Genomic DNA, 17,353 nt, shown 5'->3' on the forward strand with positions numbered 1-17,353 from the left:
AAAATCTTTAATTGTTGTTGCATATTGCTGTTGCAGTTCATTCAAAACCAAAAGTTAAAAAAAAAGAGCAGATGATGTGTTTACAGTAAATGCATTGTCTATTGGTTTATTTTGTTACTTTTAATTGTAGGCCTAGTTGACATTCAGTATCCCACTCAGTACTATATCACTTTGAATATTAAGTGTAAAGGATGCAATTAAGATTAAAAACCATAGATGGGTAAAAACATGCCAAGCTAGGATGACTCGTAACTCTAAACCTCGACAGATTAGAAAAATGAAATAAGTTTATAGGTCCGTAAATAATCCATAATGAGTATTATTGGCTGTAATAGAGGGCCCCAAAATAAATAAAAAAAATGTTAGGGCCCTGTGGAGAGTTGGGCCCTAAGTGTGTGTGAGGTCACCCTGCTCCTGTTCACTCACCCACAGCGATGGTCTTTATGTCGATCAGATAGGCCAGCTTCTTGTTGTCGTCGACCCCTCGCTGCTTCCTCTCATTGAGTCGGACACTGGACACACACACACACACACACACAGAGTAAACCACCAGTATTTAGGGAGTTTGTCAGTGGTTAAACACTCACTATTAAATCCAGTATCAGCTGTATCAGGGTTAACTGGCCTCATCATCAACACCACCTGAGGTTTCTGAGCAGCTCGACAGTGACACCTGCTGGTCACAGCTGGAACAACTGGTCTATGGGTTTATAGAGGTGTAGTTTTTATATGTTTGACCTCAGCCTTAAAAGAAAGACTATGTAATAACTCTACAGTATTAAAATTAATAATTAACTAAATGACTATAAAGCATAAATCATCGGTGTGAAAGCAGCTACCTGATGAGATGAGGGTTCATGAACTCGGTCCTGACGGAGCCCAGGATCTCGTTGTTGCTGTACTCCACCAGACTGAGCTCCCCGGCGTTAAATATCATACACACCTGAAAACAACACAAACACAAACACGAAGCATCCAGATGAGACACGGTGGAGGGAGGAGAGGAGTTAAAGACCTCAGCAGCTCTGCGTTTACTCACCGCTTCGTTCTCAAAGAAGAACTTCTCGTTCCCTCCTGAGCCGGGCCACGGCACCTGGAGCAGAGGAGGAGGAGGAGGAGGAGGAGGAGGAGGCAAGACTTTGATTTAATGTCACAGTAACACTCACTGAGAGCGTATATCTGTATCTGTATCTGTATATCTATACCTGTATCTGTTCTATATCTGTATATTCATCTGTATTTATATCTCTATCTGTATACAGGTGCATCTCAATAAATTTGAATATCATGGAAAAGTCTATTTCTAGTAGTCAAAAAGTCAAAAAGCAACAACCAAGTATTGAGTTCATATAAGATGGACAGACTTTTCAGACCAACATTTCCATATTACATATGACTTTTGTAATATTCAATGTTTTTGAGACACTAAATTGTAGGTCTTCATTAAATGTGAAGCCATAATCATTACAAATAAAAGAAATTAAATAAATAAAGACATGAAATGTTTAATTCTGTGTCTATATAATGTATTAGTTTCACTTGTGGAATTGAATTACTGATATAAATAAACTTTTCCAAGATATTCCAGTTTATTGAGATGCACCTGTACATATCTATATCAATATCTGTATATCTTTATCTGTATAACTTTACCTTTATCTGTATCTGTATCTGTATCTGTATCTGTATCTATATCTGGATCAGTGACTTGTTTTAAATAAATGAAAATCAGTGTTTTAAAAGCATCAAGTTTGATAAAATGTACATTTTGTATACATGTTGGTTTTATGTCATTTGAACCTTGAACACCTTGAAAATGTCAAATGGTGTAACCACAAAATATTTCATCCACCTACACTGGATTTCAATGAACTTATAAAAAGTATACTTTCTTCTGAAATCATTTAATTGAAACAGATTTTTTTTGCTGCTGTGTTTCTAGATTAGTTTTTTAATGCATTTTAGCATCACTGAGCAGGACTTGAACTCCTAAAAACACCACTTTTCTTCTAAATCATGTGACAAATGATGTAAAAATGGGTCAAGAAACATAAAACACAGTCCCTGGGTTACATCCCATCATTGAGCCGTGTTCAGCGAGGTGCAGCCGTACCTCACTCAGCTTGTTGCTGAGCAGGTCGCCCAGCAGCAGCGTGTCGGACGTGTGCGCCACCAGGAATCGATCCTTCCCCATGATCTTCACCTCCTCGATCTCGTAGCCGTAGTACGACTTGAGCACCACGCGGGTTCCCGTGGAGAGGTTCCTCACTATCACCTGGAGGAGGACGAGGACACGGAGGAGGAGGTTTTCATTTGTTTTATAACGGATAATGAATCTTTATAAACTTTACAAACTATATCTTTAATATTTAAACACCTTTAATTCATCCTGGAGTCAAATCGGCTCAACAGAAAGAAAATCTTGCTCATGAACTCTCGGCTGAGAAAATGTAATTACTGTCGTATTAATTGCTTCGGTGAATTCCTCAATCACGTTCTCATCAATTTTAATTTGTGTCTTATTTTGTCAAACCAGTGACAGCAGCATAATTACATGTTTTAATTAAAGACGTTTTTTTCCTTTGGTTAATCAGGGAATTTAAAAAATAAATAAATAAAATAGAGTTTTGAAAGAAATTAGTCTCCTGGACACTTTTCTTTTTAAATAATTTACGGCAGAAATAAGATGATGCAGTTTTATTTTAATTAAAGATTTGGTTTTAATGTAAAACGGAATAGAACATGTTTCCATTAAAGCCGATAGAAACCATCCTAATGAATGTAAACACAACGTGTTTCACTCATTCTCATCCTGATTATTTCATCATTTCAGTTTGAACCTTTTCTGTTTTCTTCATCCATGTAACTCATCAATTAATGAGAAAACAAAACGCTGGATGATTATTTCAAGATCTTTAATTTCTCGTCTTGTTTTCTTAATTATGATTCTGCCTTTTTGTTTTAACTGTTGAATTAATCAAAACCAAATAAGCGCTGCTGCTCAATCAACTGCTCTATTGTCAGGTTCACATCATCTGTCCACTGGAGTTTCTGATTCAGTGTTTGGTTTTCTCTTCTATTCTTTTCTCTACAGTTATTAAAACTACAAACAAGTTATTAAAGGAATAGTTCACCACAAAATGAAATTCATTAGTCATTACTGACTCACCCTCATGCGGATGAATACTCCCGAGTAGTTTTTTATTCCTCAAAGTGCATCTGGAGACCCGGGAGGCCGGTTCATAGTCCAACAAAAACTTTATATGAGAGTAATAGGGCCCGACACAAAAACGTCCATAAAACTACACAAAAACTTGTAATACTCCTCCACACTGCTCGTCCACTGCCGCTCTGATGTCCACGCGCCCCAGGCAAATTCAATACAGGACTGTTAAGGCTGTAAAAATGTCCTAACTGAAGTCGTTTCCAGTAAACTCTGGACTATCTCCCTTCAGGACACTTGGATTGCAGTGGACGAGCAGTGTGGAGGAATAGTAAATGGTTTTTGTGTAGTTTTATGGATGTTTTTGTGTCCGTCCCTATATTACTCTCATATAAAGTTTTCGTTGGACTACGAACCGGCCTCCCGGGTCTCCAGATGCACTTTGAGGAATAAAAAACTACTCCGGAGTATTCATCAGGATGAGGGCAAGTCAATTTTTTGGTGAACTATTCCTTTAATCCTCAGTCTTTTTGTCTGTCTGTCTGTCTGTCTGTCTGTCTGTCTGTACCTGACTCAGGCCGACGTAGGTCATCTCAAACTTGTTCTTGTAGATGGCTCGTCGCAGGCAGCAGTCGAACAGCTCCACTCCTCCACACAGAGTTCCCTGTCAACACACACACACACACAAACACACACACACACACACACACACACACACAGACACAGACACACACAGAGTTCATTTGGTTTGTGTTTGAGGTTTTGCTGCTGTAGGAACCTGTTCAACATGTTAATATGTTTAATATTTACAGCACAGAGACGAGAGCCGTCTTTCTTCCAGGCCAGGCTGGTGATGGTGTAGAGGTTGACGATCTCTTTGGGTTTGGCCTCGTCCCACACGCCTCGCCTCGGAGCCCAGTTAAACACCCGCAGCCTGACAGCAACACGCCACACATTTAATATGACACTTAGTTTATATGAGGAAAGGGAGATAGAGCAGGAAGTTAAGGCTGACCTTTGAGTTTTATTCATATTTTTGCTGATTTATATTATTTTATGGATTTATTCATCTCTAATCATTCAGATGTAAGGTATTCTGGTATTTTCTGCCACTATATATATGTTTATGTATAATTTCTAACTATTTATTTTTCTTTCAACACTTTCATTTTCAGGATGCTACTAAAGATTGATGCTATTAATTACATTCATGCACTTTTGAGCAAATTTAAAGTTAGTTGTGATGAAAAATATGAAACTACATCCCATCATCATTTCATTTCAACCGGAACTAACTCATATGAGTCTCCTGTAAATAACTATACACTCTAACTGACTGTCTGGTAATGTTCTGTTATTATCTCATAGCGTGGTGAATGTGCAGGTCACAACTTGTCCACCAGAGCATTTTGCAGGGATGCAAACGGGTCAGGACCAAAAAAGAGAGGAATTGTCTGGCGTGGGGGGGTGCTCACCATTAACAAATGATTACATTACAATATCATGGAAAAGTCCATTTCCAGTAGTTCAACCCCAACCAAGTATTGATTGATTGATTATAGATGATTATAGATGGACATAGTTTTCAGAAGGCCAACATTTCTATATTAAAAATGCTTAAAAATTTAAATTTTGGAGATACTGAATTTTAGGTCTTCACTGAATGTTAGTCATAATTATTACTATTAAAATAAACTGAAAATATAAAGACATGGGATGTTTCATTCAGTGTGTAATGGACATATAGGCCTATATAATGTGTTAGTTTCACTTTAATTGAACACATTCTACATCGCGGAGGCGACGTCTCTCCTTCACCTCTGAAACGGGGCAGAGCTCGGTGGTTAACACCTGCCTGACACAGCAACGTAGGGAACCGTGCATGTCCGCGGCGCACAGCTCCACGGACATGCACGGGGGGAAAAACGGCGTCGGAAAAACTCTTCGGATCTGAACGATTCACACAAGTCACCTAATTGGTCATGAAAAAAGCGAGTTTCGCTTTTCGGCGCGCTGTTTGCATCCCTGATTTTGGAGTTGTTGGATTGTGTATTTGATGAGTTTGATGAGTGAAACCAAGAAATCCCATGAGCCTCCGTAGCGTAGCTCTGAGCAGCTCACGGTTCTGCTCCACTGTTCTAAAAATAGCTTGCACCGACAATTAAAGGTAACGAACCTACTGCTAAGACTATAGGGATTATGGCAATGGGCCAATTTGCCAAAATGTTGAACTATTCCTTTAAAAATAAGCCTCAGTGACTGAACAGTCCAATAGAAGGAAGGTTTTCACAATGTAAAGGGAAAACCTTTATTATACAGAAAACACTTACTGTATATAGAGAGCAGTTGTTAGGTAGAATAATAATAATACAAGAATGATATGAAACACCCTTTTCTTATTCATTATGAAATACTATTGGATTGTATGTTCTTTTATATTTTCCTGCGTGAACTTTGTAGAACTATTGTGTCTATTGTATGGATCCATAATAAAAGAGGATAAAAATAACAGTTATGTAGTAGATTTGTTAAATTAGCAGCAGCATTGCCCCTTGAGATCTTTTGCCTTGTCCTGACTGCTCACAGCTACATCTGATCATGTTTCATGTCTTTACAGATGGATAAACTGTAACTGGTCCCTGTGGGTCACTGCACACACACACACACACACACACACACACACACACACACTGACCGGTCGTAGCTGCCGAACACGACCGACTGGCCGCTGGGGCTGGTGACGGCCACGGTGAACTCCCGCTCCGTGCGCTCGCGGCTGTAGTCGAAGGTCTGCAGGACGTGACCCTCTCTGCCGTACGCCACCACCTTCTTGTCGCAGCCGCCCACCATGACGCTGTTGGCCCCCCAGGCCAGAGCGTAGGGGGGGCAGGGGTGGGTCAGCAGCTTCCCCTGGGACACAGAGAGAGAGAGAGGAGAGACCAGGGAGACGAAGGTTAGGTCTGGAGATAAGTGGATCAAAGATGAGCACAGGGGCTGTGTGAGGATGTGTGAAGTAGGGATGCCACGATTCCTTGTTTTCACAATTAATCGCGGTAATAAACGCCACAATTAATTGGTCGTAAAGATTATTAAATACCGTCACTTTCCGAAAAAGATGATGTCGGAACCGTATCGGCAGATGTGCACAGAAGTAAAGGAAAATGCACAGATACTATTGGTCCATTTATCTAACGTAACACTGAATTGGTAGGAATTTAAATGTTAGCGTGTCATTTGTAATTAAAAAAAATTATTAAAATAAACATAAACATTTGGTTTAGTTGACAATTATAGACTTAAATATTTCAAGCACTTCCCCCGAGGGATTAATAACTGGTCCTATATTAAGAGATTAGTAATGTAATTATATTTTGACCATATTTGATTTTATACATTCATAGTGTTGTGAAATGTATTGATGTATAATAATCGTGTCAATCGTAACACCGTGATTGTTTCTAGACTGTGAAGTTGTGTTTGTACCTGAGACTCCCCTGAGCCTTCGTCATCAAAGAAGTAACGCACGACCGTCCCGTCAGCGTGTCCAGACAGGACGCCTTTACCAGAGACACTGACACAACAATGAGGCGTCAAAAGCAACAACAACAACAACAGTTCTCACAGAGGAGAGAAGAGACAGTTACAGAGGAAACTCATCAGATTACATCAGAGTATTAGGGCCACATTGAGAAAAAAAACACCAAAAAAAACACAGACTTTGAGAATAAAGCAATAAATTTACAAGAATAAAGTCGTACATTTCATACGAGAAAAAAGTCATAACATTACGAGAATAAAGTCGTAAATTTACTACTTTATTCTCGAAGTTTGTGATTTTTTCATTTGCCAATGTGGCCCTAATACTCTGTCGTATCTGTCCCTCTGATGTTTTTTTTATCCTTTTACTGGCAGATCACAGCTACATATGAACATGAATCATGTGTTTACTTGGAGGTCAGGGAGACAACACAGGACTCGGTGCCGTAGATGGTGGAGGACTTGTTTGTCTGAGTGTTGGCGAGACGCACCTGAGGAAAAAAGGACGAAAAAGACAATAAAAAAGAGTTGTTCCAATGAAACATAAGGAAGGGCAAATGGTATTTTAACATGAAAGTCTTGATGGAGTGAAAACTCCTTTGTCTGCAGCTCCAGACGCCTGCGTAACGCTGCTGTTAATAATTATACATGAACAACTAAACAACACGTTCTCTCTGTCTGAACGGTGCTGAGGACTTCGTGTCTCAATACTCACTTTGCCGTCAACTAATCCATAAACAATGGCGTGTTCTGCAGGCCAGAGCAGGCAGGTCACAGCGCTCTGCAACACAGAGCACAACACAACATGAGCAGGGAGACCACAACAACAAGAACAAACCCAATAACATGTGAATTAAGAGGAGAGAAAAAAAAAACATTTCCCAGAAATAAAGAGAACATTGTAAAGTAGATAACTCAGAATTTGTTATTATGAAGACATGTATGATGAGTTTATTAGCTAATATAGCCTTAAATCTACTCAAACTGATAGGTTGTTAATGCTAACTCATGACTCTAATTATAGTAAAAATACATCTTTGATAAATTACGCTTTTGTGTGAATGTCAATATATTCATTCCCAAACAAAACATCTACACATGTTCACTTACTGTTTGTACAAATTTGTTGCAGATGGCTTTCTTGTCGCCCCTGAGAGGGAGAGAGAGGACAACACAAATAATAATCAGTTTATCTGTATTAGTATATATTAAAAAATAACAGGTCCAATATTAAAGTTGATAAAAAACAACAACAAATGACATCACCAGTCCTCTCCGATTCTGTAGACGAAGATGATGTTGTCAGACTGGCCGATGGCGACCTTGGTGGAGTCTGGTGAAAACGCCATGGCGTTGACAGCGTAGCTTTGTTTCCCATACTGACAAAAAATAAATAAATAAATGTATTTATTACGAGAACAAGCAAAAATGGTAGATTTCCATAAACTGAACATTTAGATTAAGAAAAAGGATCAATTCAGTGTTTTATACTGGATACTGTATGTAAAGAGTGTCGGTCACACAGGGATCATGTTTTTAGTGTTACATAAGATATTATTTCTCTTGTGTATTTAAGGCCATAAAGTCTTGTTGCATTTCCAGTGGAAACAGTGAGGTTTACAACCAGGAACATTTGTGAGAACCAGCTGTATAACATGTTATGTTTCAGCAGCAGCTTCTGTGCTGATGTCTGACCTTGGAGTCCAGGGGTTTGGTGGAGAACTTGTCTCTCCTCTCTCCCTGCTCATCGTAGAGCAGCACCACCCGGTCAACGGTGCACACAGCAAACTTGGTGTTGTTGGGAGCCCAGGCCATGCATGTCACTTTGGCTGCACCCTCCTGTGAAGAGCAGAGGAGACAGACAGACAGGTATAAAAACCAGGACACACCAACGCCCTGCAGCGATTACTGGGAAGAAGGAGTCAGAGCCTCAAAGAAACACAACACCACACCATCAGAACATACTGGGTCACTGTGGGTGTTTGAGGAGGGGAGGAGGGATGCATCGTTGGTTTCATAATCAATGCAGATACAGATACACCCTCTTATGTTCTGTTATAACAGTAATTAAAGGTTACAGCTAAAATATAGTTGAAAATGAATGTTTTTGTTGATGTTTGGACACCATGGATGGATGCTACGTCACTAACAAATTGTTAGACTATGACCATTATATCTCATGAGAGTGTGTAGTACAAATAAAGTCTGAATCATTGGAGCTGCACCTTTGGATAAGATAATATTTACGGTTTGCTTGTATTTACTTAGCTAATTTGATACTTATTTCAATCTAGAAAGCCACAACAGTTGCTAACGAGCCAAGTAAGATAACGCTATAAATCTGTGTTTATCACCACTTACACACACACACACCCCAGTAAAACACATTTAAATCACAGATGACGAGAGCAAATCTGTGTTTCCTGTCTTGATTTAAGTACAGATCGTTATCGTTACTCTGTTACAGTTACTGTAGGGATGCTGCTCCCCAGCATCAGCAGCTAGCATTAGCTAACGTGTCAGTGAGCTCACCTGGGGGGTTAACAGCGTCCTCAGATGCTTCAGTTGCATTTTATTTTCCGTAAGTGTTCGGGAAGCTCGTTCGTGTCGGGAATAAAGTCGCTAGAGCTGAAAATACGGTTTAATGTTTAGATGTTGGTCATTTTTTTGCGGAGCAGCTCCGAGTTAGCAGCTAGCATGGAGGACATCTTTGTAGTAAACAGAACTGTGATCTCCTTAGTTACCGCCTGGGAGAGAGTGCTGCGTTCACTGCTATGGGGATTTACACACTTCCTCACTACTGAGTGTGTTAACGTGGTTTTATCTCTCAAAAGTGTGTTTCAGCCAAACAGACCGTTATAGGTTTTAGTTACCGAAGACAAACGGCACATATAATGTCTGTATATTCGAAACTTAACACTCAATGCTCAGAATGTACTCCCATACACTTTAGTTTAGCCTTTACACCTTTTTTTTAGTCAGCTACATCACTGTGATCTCCTTAGTTACCGCCTGGGAGGAGGGGAGTGCTGCGTTCAGGGCTATGGGAATTTACACTTCCTCACGCTACAGAGTGTCTGTTACGTCGTTTTAGCTGACAAATGTGTTTTAGCCCAACAGGCTCTTATAGGTTTTAGTTACCAAAGACAAACGGCGAATACATTTGTGTGTATATTCGAGCGTATTTACACTCATTGTGCAGAATCTTCGAAAGCTACCATACTTTTCTACGTAGCTACCGGCTACATGCTATAACAACGTATCATCACAAAAGACGTTTTATGTGCACATGTTGCATTTATGACCTTTTACCAGACAGTCTTTCGCCGATGTTGAGGATATTATGAACAGATTTGTGTTACTGTTGGTAAGAAGAGGAAAAGAGTGGAGATGCCGGGGATTGAACCCGGGGCCTCATACATGCAAAGCATGCGCTCTACCACTGAGCTACATCCCCAACCATACACACTTCCTGACACGCAGCCTATATATAGATAATACACAGTTGATTCTGTGGTCATTGTGTATTACGGTAAGTCTGATAGATAACTCATGTTAGATTTGGATCTAATCGTTAACTTAGTAATAATAATAATATTTAATAATAATTAATAGCCTAGCCCCCTGGCTGCTGTTCAGTTGTTTGTTTATTAGTATATTAATGATAACTGCCCGTGTATTTATTCTACTTATTAAAAAAAAAAAGTGAGGGGCGGAGGAGCGGTAGAGCCGTTGCAGGCGCCACTTTCAAATGTTACGTTGTAACGTTACGCTGTTGTTTACGTTCGGCCGTTGTTTACGTTCGGATCAGGAAATGCTCTGAAGGCTAGACCGTCTCATTTACCGACCGTTGATGCGGCCGACGGAGGAGTCTCCGAAGCCGTTGCCTCCGGAGACCGCGTAGGCTGGGTCCTCCGAAGGCTGCAGACCCTGAATTGAGACACAGCTATTGTTTAAGAAATATAAATCATCTTAACAATTGAAGAATTCAAAACAAAACTTTGTTCTGAAACCAAATTGTTACAATGACCGAATTTTCTTTCTGGCTATTTTTGGTGCAGCAACACTTGTGTTTCTCCTCCTCCTCCTCCTCCTCCTCCTCCTCCTCCACCTTTCTCTTCTTCATTTGTCTCAGTAAACTAGTATAGCCTTTAGATGCATTTCTGCCACCAGGGACTTGAGGCTGCAATAACATACTAGCCACGAGTCGCTGCTGTTAAGGTGTCCTTGAAGAAGGTATTCTACCCCATTATCAGCTGCCTGTGTGGCAGCATTGGCAGATAATCAGCACAGCTTCTGGTCAATAGGTCACTTGTTGTATTGCTATTAGAAAAATGCAAACATCTGATTATTCAACTGAACTTTACTCCCAAAATCAGAGAACGTACATTTTTGAGCTGTATAGGTAACACAGACTACTGTCAGATACAGAGGGACACTTTGTTTTGGTTGGTTGACATTGACAGTTAAGCATTAATTAATATAATCCATGTTTGGCTTAATGTGTAGTTCACATGTCAGCAGCCAAATCAAACCACAAAATAATCAAGCTCAGGCCTTTAATCTGCTGCATTTATGTGATAAACATAGTGCAACAAGTATTTTTTCACAGACAGCTGGGAACATAATCAGAAGTTTTGCATCAGTAGGTGACCTTAATGTTTCTATTACACAGCAAGAATTGGAGACATAATTCAGAAATGTTTCAATAAGGATTCATCACACTTGATATTTTATATTCACAGACTCCCAGGCTCCCAGAGATGCTGATGCAGGTCGTGCAGCTGCAGCAGCAGAATATATCCCAGTGAGTGAGTCATTTATTAAGAAAAGGCTAACGGATCATGTTTCAGTATAAAAGACAAGGGCTAATGGAAAGTAACTGACCCTGCAGCGGACAGAGGGGAAGGAGATAAATAACACCGTCCTCCTCACTGCATCAAAGAGATACTCAGGGCTTACAAGAATATGATCTGGCAAATCATCATGGAGCACAGACATTATCTATCAATCAATGAATCGCATATTCATACTAATGCACTGGATGCTGGTGTGGAGGGAAGAAGAAGAAGAAGAGGAGGAGGAAGTTCAGGCCAAAATCGTTCAGTATCAGAGGATAGACAGTTAAAGGGAAACAATGCAAGTCTGGTCTCTGTTTACTAACCCTCCTCTCCTCCATGTGCATTTGTTTTCAATAAAGCAACCCATGGAGCGGTGGATAACATTATTTATCATATATACGATGTGTTATCTGTCATATGAGATTACAGGTTACGGGGCGCGTTTGTGTCGCAGTGCCGCAGAGACGAGAGCTGGGGGGCCGACCCTAACACACGAGGAAGGTTAAGCAACAACATATAAAATGGGTATCTGTATATAACTAAATATATATATAAGCATTCATACACAAACACTGGTCATGTGGCTTTAAGTATACAACAAAACAGTAAGGCACTTATATCTAAAGTCTGTAATCAACAGATATTCATAAAAAATGAAGGCCAAATAAATTATTTAAACAAAAAGATAAAGAGTGACCAACACAGTGTGTGTTTATTCTGTTCAGGTTTTTAAGGGCCGCAGTAGAAACAATGAAACTGGGACATTTGTAGCTACATCTGAAGATTCAGGAAACGACTGTGAAGAAATATATCACGCTCTGTTAGAGAACAGGTAATACAGGACACAACCAACCAGAAATACAGAGACACACTAGGTCACGGTAATGAGTCCACATAAATACTTTATCTGGAATAATACAGATATTTTACACAGAATAAATCACAGTTTTATCACCTTGTTAGTTGGTCAATTGATAAACCGATGTGCTACTGTCATACTTAGAATTTCTTCAAAAATATAAGATACAAGTCAAACCTAAAGGTCATGCTACTACTGCATATTTCAGTTTGTTTATGTTGTGGAATACATCTTTTATCAGAGATATTGATATCAGAGAAAAGTCCAGCAATAAACAACACATTAGAAATTCTTTGATCCGTGTTTACAACGCCTGCAGCAAAATTCTTGTGGTCTTCTCTCATGGGCGTTAACAGTGGTTCGTTGTGACTGAAAATGAAAGAGGTATGAATCTGTAGCTACTGTGAAAGAAATGTTGGAACGATCTAAACTCACTTTAGATCACTATCATGGTTTACATATATAATTGATTTCCTTGTTCACTGTTTCCTTATTCACTGAGTGCTCAACACTGCGACATGCTGAGCAACTCATGAACTGTAAAAAACTCACAACGCAACAGGAGTGTTTCCAGCAGGGATACAAAAAAAGTGACGGACCAGGATAACGAACGACTATGGCTGACCTTACAGTGAGTGACCTATATGTTCAAACAGGTGGAGGCCTTCCAAACTTCTGAAGTGAGGATATGATGAACTAAAGCTCGTTCCAGCTGGTCTGCCACTTTTTTTTGTATCCCTGAATCTCTTGTTTAACTACTTTAAAGCAATACTTACCTTTCTGGAACTTTTGCACATTTCTTTGTCTAAGTTAAAATGCTATTAATAATCTGATGATACATTAAAATGTAAGAGAAACCCAACAGGATTAAAAACTCATCATTTTTTCATTCTCATATAATTCTGAGAAAAGTCTGACCAATAATATTATTCGGTCCGATTAATAAGATTTGACGAGCGACCGAACCTACTTAATATGTAATCACTTTGTGCACCCCTCTCCTCCTCTCCCCCCTCCCGACCAGGAAGAACGCTTATTGACAGAGCAGTAGCAGGACACAGAGAGCAGAGGAGACTAGAGTCACAACACACAAGAAAGAAGGTTTTTGGAAATAAATAGTTTTTTAAAAGACCAATAACTGCAGCCGCAGCTGGTCGCGGAGTTTAATGTCTGATATTGTAACGTTGATAGTGATCAGCCCCGAGTGATACGTAAACACAGGAAGTCAAAAGCATCCAGTGCTAACGGCTAGGGGGCTAGGCTGTTAGCTCCCTTAGCTCTGTGAGTTCTCAGCGGTCCGGACCCGGTTGAACTCCGGACCGGCGCGGCTCGACTCGGCTCGGTCTGGATTTATTTTCGCCCTGAACCAGCGCATCAGGTGGCGCTGGTCCGGCCGCCAGCCCGGCTCGTTGAGAACTGTAATCTGTAACAATCACTTCCCCTGCGTCTCCAGTAGCAGTAGGCTAACAACAGTTTATTGTAAAACTCATTAGCAGTAGGCTAACAACAGTTTATTATAAAACTCATCAGTCATCATCACTGAGTCCGTTTATACGGTTTAAAACTCCGGTGTTGTGTTTGTTTGTGTTGTTCTCGTTTCACTCGCGTTCCTGTTCTGTTTACCGTTGCCATGCCAACGCATGCAGCGGGGAGGGAGGGGGCTCGTGGAGATGCGGCAGGAGGGAGAGGTGGGTGGGACTTGTGAGGGAGGTGGAGCTGTTGATTTTCAAATGTTTGTGCTGTGCTGAGTGAAATGCCAGATCGGTAAGTATTGCTTTAAGGACACAGGTTAAGACTACCAACATGACTTCCTGTTTGTGTCGAGCCATATTTACCATTTTAACTCTGCTCTGTGCAGTTTGAGAAGTTGTTGAAGCACATAGCCTACAAGACGGTTCGGTGTGAAAGTGTTTTTTTCTAATAAAGTAGTGAATTTAGAAGTACATGGTTTCTGTTTTTTGATTTTTACTGTGGTATTGAATGAGTATTGAGAATCGTGGCACTGGTGTCGACTACTGAAACTCTGGTAATGTGACAGTGACACACCTAAACTCTCGTTCTCGCCGTTGTGATGGAGGCTGAGGAGGCTTATGGGTGTTGTAGGATTCTGGAATGATCATTTTAAAACCTTTTTTTTTTTTTTTTTTAAACACCCTTATAGCTACTTTATGGCGCTTTAATACAAACATCTACCTATATACTGTATGGCGCTTTAATACTGTATGGAGCTTTAACACAAACATGTACCTTTATACTGTATGGAGCTTTAACATAAACATCTACCTTTATATGGAGCTTTAATGCAAACACTTCTGTTGTGTTGTGTGTTTCACTTGTCAAATCGATGAAGTTGTTTTGTGAATTTGAGTCTTTTTATGTGTTTTCTCAAGTTCCTGACTAGCCCTTAGAGCTATAGGAGTGTTTGTGATACCTCTTTGGTGTAAATAAAAATCTTTGACATATTTCAGTCACTAAAAAAAACACGAAAAGCATTTTAGACTTTTCATTGTTTCATCATCACAGCTGTCTTTATCCACAATGGGCCTGCAATGCATGGTGGCAGCACTGCACCTACAGGCCGGTTTACAGAGCGCGAATGGCGGCAAAAAAGTGAAAAGAAGAAGAGAAAGGAGGAGGCAGGAGGAGGAGGAGCAGCGGTGGGAGGAGGAACCAGGAACCCATGTGTTTGCTGCTGCGACAAAACTGCCGGTCCACGCAGCAGGCCGACTTCCACACTGCGCGGGGTAGTGTGGAACACATTGCTTCCATCTTCCCGTCCGACTCTCCGGGCAAAAAACCTACATTTACACCAAACTTTCTTTGATTTCGAGCTTTTTCTGCGCCGCCACCGACTCCACAGTCTGTCAGCTGTCCGCTCGTCCACTCTGGGTGTTAATCGGTGCAAGTTTTTTCCTCCTTTTAACAGCATTTTAACAGCATCTCCTGTTTGCTCGCGGTGTCTTCACGTGGGCCTCATCAGCAGCATCGTCACCAACGGTCCACGCTCGCGCCGCTGCTGCTGCTAAGTTACTGCTGCTAAGTTACTGTTGCTACTGTCCGTTGACCATTAACGGTTAACGGCTGTTAGCATTGTTAGCTTCATCTTAATAATATTAATATCATGGCAACGACAACGATGGCAACTCTGGTTCTGGAGGACGGAGCGACGTTCAGAGGCCGAGTTTTTGGCGCTAACGTGTCGGTGTCGGGAGAAGTTGGTAAGACCCGACGATGTTTAATTAATTAAAGTGTTTATTATTAATGTAAAAGCTACTGTTAGCTCGCGTTGGGGAAAAAAATTCACCTGCGTACGTACGAAGCTAACTTTAAGATCAGTTTGATTTACGTTATCTAGGTACGGTTTACCTTTACCTTTACGTCCTAAGATAATGTGGGTCACCAAAATAATAGATGACCCTGACTTTCCCTCATCCTCCTAACTTACACATGTCTGTCTCAAACTTACCAACTCCACGTAACGTAACATTTAGCCTACATTAATTTTTTAAAAGGTTTTTGATTCGCCATCAGTGTCGGCACCAGTTGGCAGAGCTCGTGTGCCACATGGCGTGATGACATCCGCCTCTCACTCTCCCTCACACGCACACATGATGATGAACCATCAAACTGCGACTGCTACTGTTTTGGCAAAGCAGTGTGTGCGTGTGCGTGATGATAACTAGGTCACTTCCTACTGCCCACATCCCCTTCTTCTTAATTTAGAAATAGCTTTATTTTACACCGAATGATGAAAGTTTAGAGGAAAGCCGAATAAAAGAAGAAACAAAAGTGGTTTAGGATCAACTCTTTAATTCACTCCACAAGGCGTGGTCTTGTGCCGATGAGGGAAAAAAGTTTTAAATAGGTTGAATTGTCAGTGTGGTTTTGCGGAAGAACTTGAACGCAACACACATCTGGATGCCTGTTTTATTTCACAAAGGATTTTATTATATAAACTGTGACTTTTAAAGGTTACTCGGCTGGCAACAGTGTCAACAAAGATTCAACACAAACAAACAGCAGCTTTTTCTATTTTCTAACATTATTTTTTATTTCAGTTCAGTATGGACAATACAACTTGAGCAAATCTGAGATATTTATACATTAACTTTAGAAACAGCCATACATGAAGAGAGTACAAAAGACAAAAAAGGAAAGAAAGAACAAGACAATCTGACAGACATAAAAAAAAAAAAAGATTAAATAATAGAATATACACATTTAGGGGAGGGGAAGAGCTTTGAGACTAGTTCGTCAGGTGAAAAGTGCTCTATAAATAAAATGTATAATAAAAACTGTTATTACCTTATGCTAAACAATCATAGCCTTAAAGAATACATCTCTGCTTATTCTAAGGATAGTTTGATGTGAGTCTTCACATAATCAAGAAAATGTCCCTACATTTTATTGTAGTTGGCTCTTTTTTAAGTATTTGTGCATGTTCAGGCAGCATTTGCTCAAAGTGGTTGATGATCAATAAACTGGTTTCAGAGCAACGGCTGTTACAGAACAGTTGGTAAATGTGATTCATACATAATAATAACAGGCTGCTCGAAAGCTGTTGTTGCTGGGAATGATTAGACAGATTTGACTCTGTGTGGATGCCATGGTGATGATGATGATGAATGTGGTGTGTACTGTGCTCAGTGTTTCAGACCGGTATGGTGGGATACCCCGAGGCTCTCACTGACCCGTCCTACCGCTGCCAGCTGCTCACCCTCACCTACCCCCTGGTGGGAAACTACGGAGTCCCCAAGGACGAGGAGGGGGAGTTTGGACTGAGCAAGGTGAGCTGTTTAATCCTGTAGGTTACTCACAAACCTGTACTGGAGATGTTTGGACGATTTTGCGACCTTCGGGTTCAGATAAAACTCTGACGGGAGGATTCTCGACAAGAAATATCTACCTGAGCAGTGTCAGATTTCACTGTGCTCTTCTTATTTTGAGATGACA

At 40.4% G+C, this 17,353-nt stretch overlaps 2 protein-coding genes across 2 annotated transcripts in view; one reads left to right on the forward strand and one right to left on the reverse strand.

The window, feature by feature from the left end:
• Window positions 1-9,389, reverse strand: part of ift172 (intraflagellar transport 172) — a 61,955-nt gene extending 52,566 nt beyond the window's left edge. Inside the window, exons 1-14 of the mRNA XM_084000268.1 lie at window positions 9,233-9,389; window positions 8,396-8,539; window positions 7,967-8,079; window positions 7,811-7,850; window positions 7,416-7,481; window positions 7,112-7,191; window positions 6,647-6,734; window positions 5,859-6,073; window positions 3,974-4,097; window positions 3,732-3,827; window positions 2,114-2,275; window positions 1,040-1,093; window positions 840-943; window positions 427-512 (exon numbers count right to left, since the gene is read on the reverse strand). Coding sequence (XP_083856394.1) covers window positions 427-512; window positions 840-943; window positions 1,040-1,093; window positions 2,114-2,275; window positions 3,732-3,827; window positions 3,974-4,097; window positions 5,859-6,073; window positions 6,647-6,734; window positions 7,112-7,191; window positions 7,416-7,481; window positions 7,811-7,850; window positions 7,967-8,079; window positions 8,396-8,539; window positions 9,233-9,271 — 1,411 coding nt within the window. The 5' untranslated portion in view covers window positions 9,272-9,389. The remainder of the gene's footprint in view (window positions 1-426; window positions 513-839; window positions 944-1,039; window positions 1,094-2,113; window positions 2,276-3,731; window positions 3,828-3,973; window positions 4,098-5,858; window positions 6,074-6,646; window positions 6,735-7,111; window positions 7,192-7,415; window positions 7,482-7,810; window positions 7,851-7,966; window positions 8,080-8,395; window positions 8,540-9,232) is intronic.
• A 5,704-nt stretch (window positions 9,390-15,093) lies between these two features.
• Window positions 15,094-17,353, forward strand: part of cad (carbamoyl-phosphate synthetase 2, aspartate transcarbamylase, and dihydroorotase) — a 31,485-nt gene continuing 29,225 nt past the window's right edge. Inside the window, exons 1-2 of the mRNA XM_084000487.1 lie at window positions 15,094-15,618; window positions 17,048-17,187. Of these exons, the coding sequence (XP_083856613.1) occupies window positions 15,522-15,618; window positions 17,048-17,187 (237 nt within the window). The 5' untranslated portion in view covers window positions 15,094-15,521. The remainder of the gene's footprint in view (window positions 15,619-17,047; window positions 17,188-17,353) is intronic.

The sequence above is a fragment of the Trachurus trachurus genome (assembly GCF_905171665.1).
Source record: "Trachurus trachurus genome assembly, chromosome: 24".
Lineage (NCBI taxonomy): Eukaryota > Metazoa > Chordata > Actinopteri > Carangiformes > Carangidae > Trachurus > Trachurus trachurus.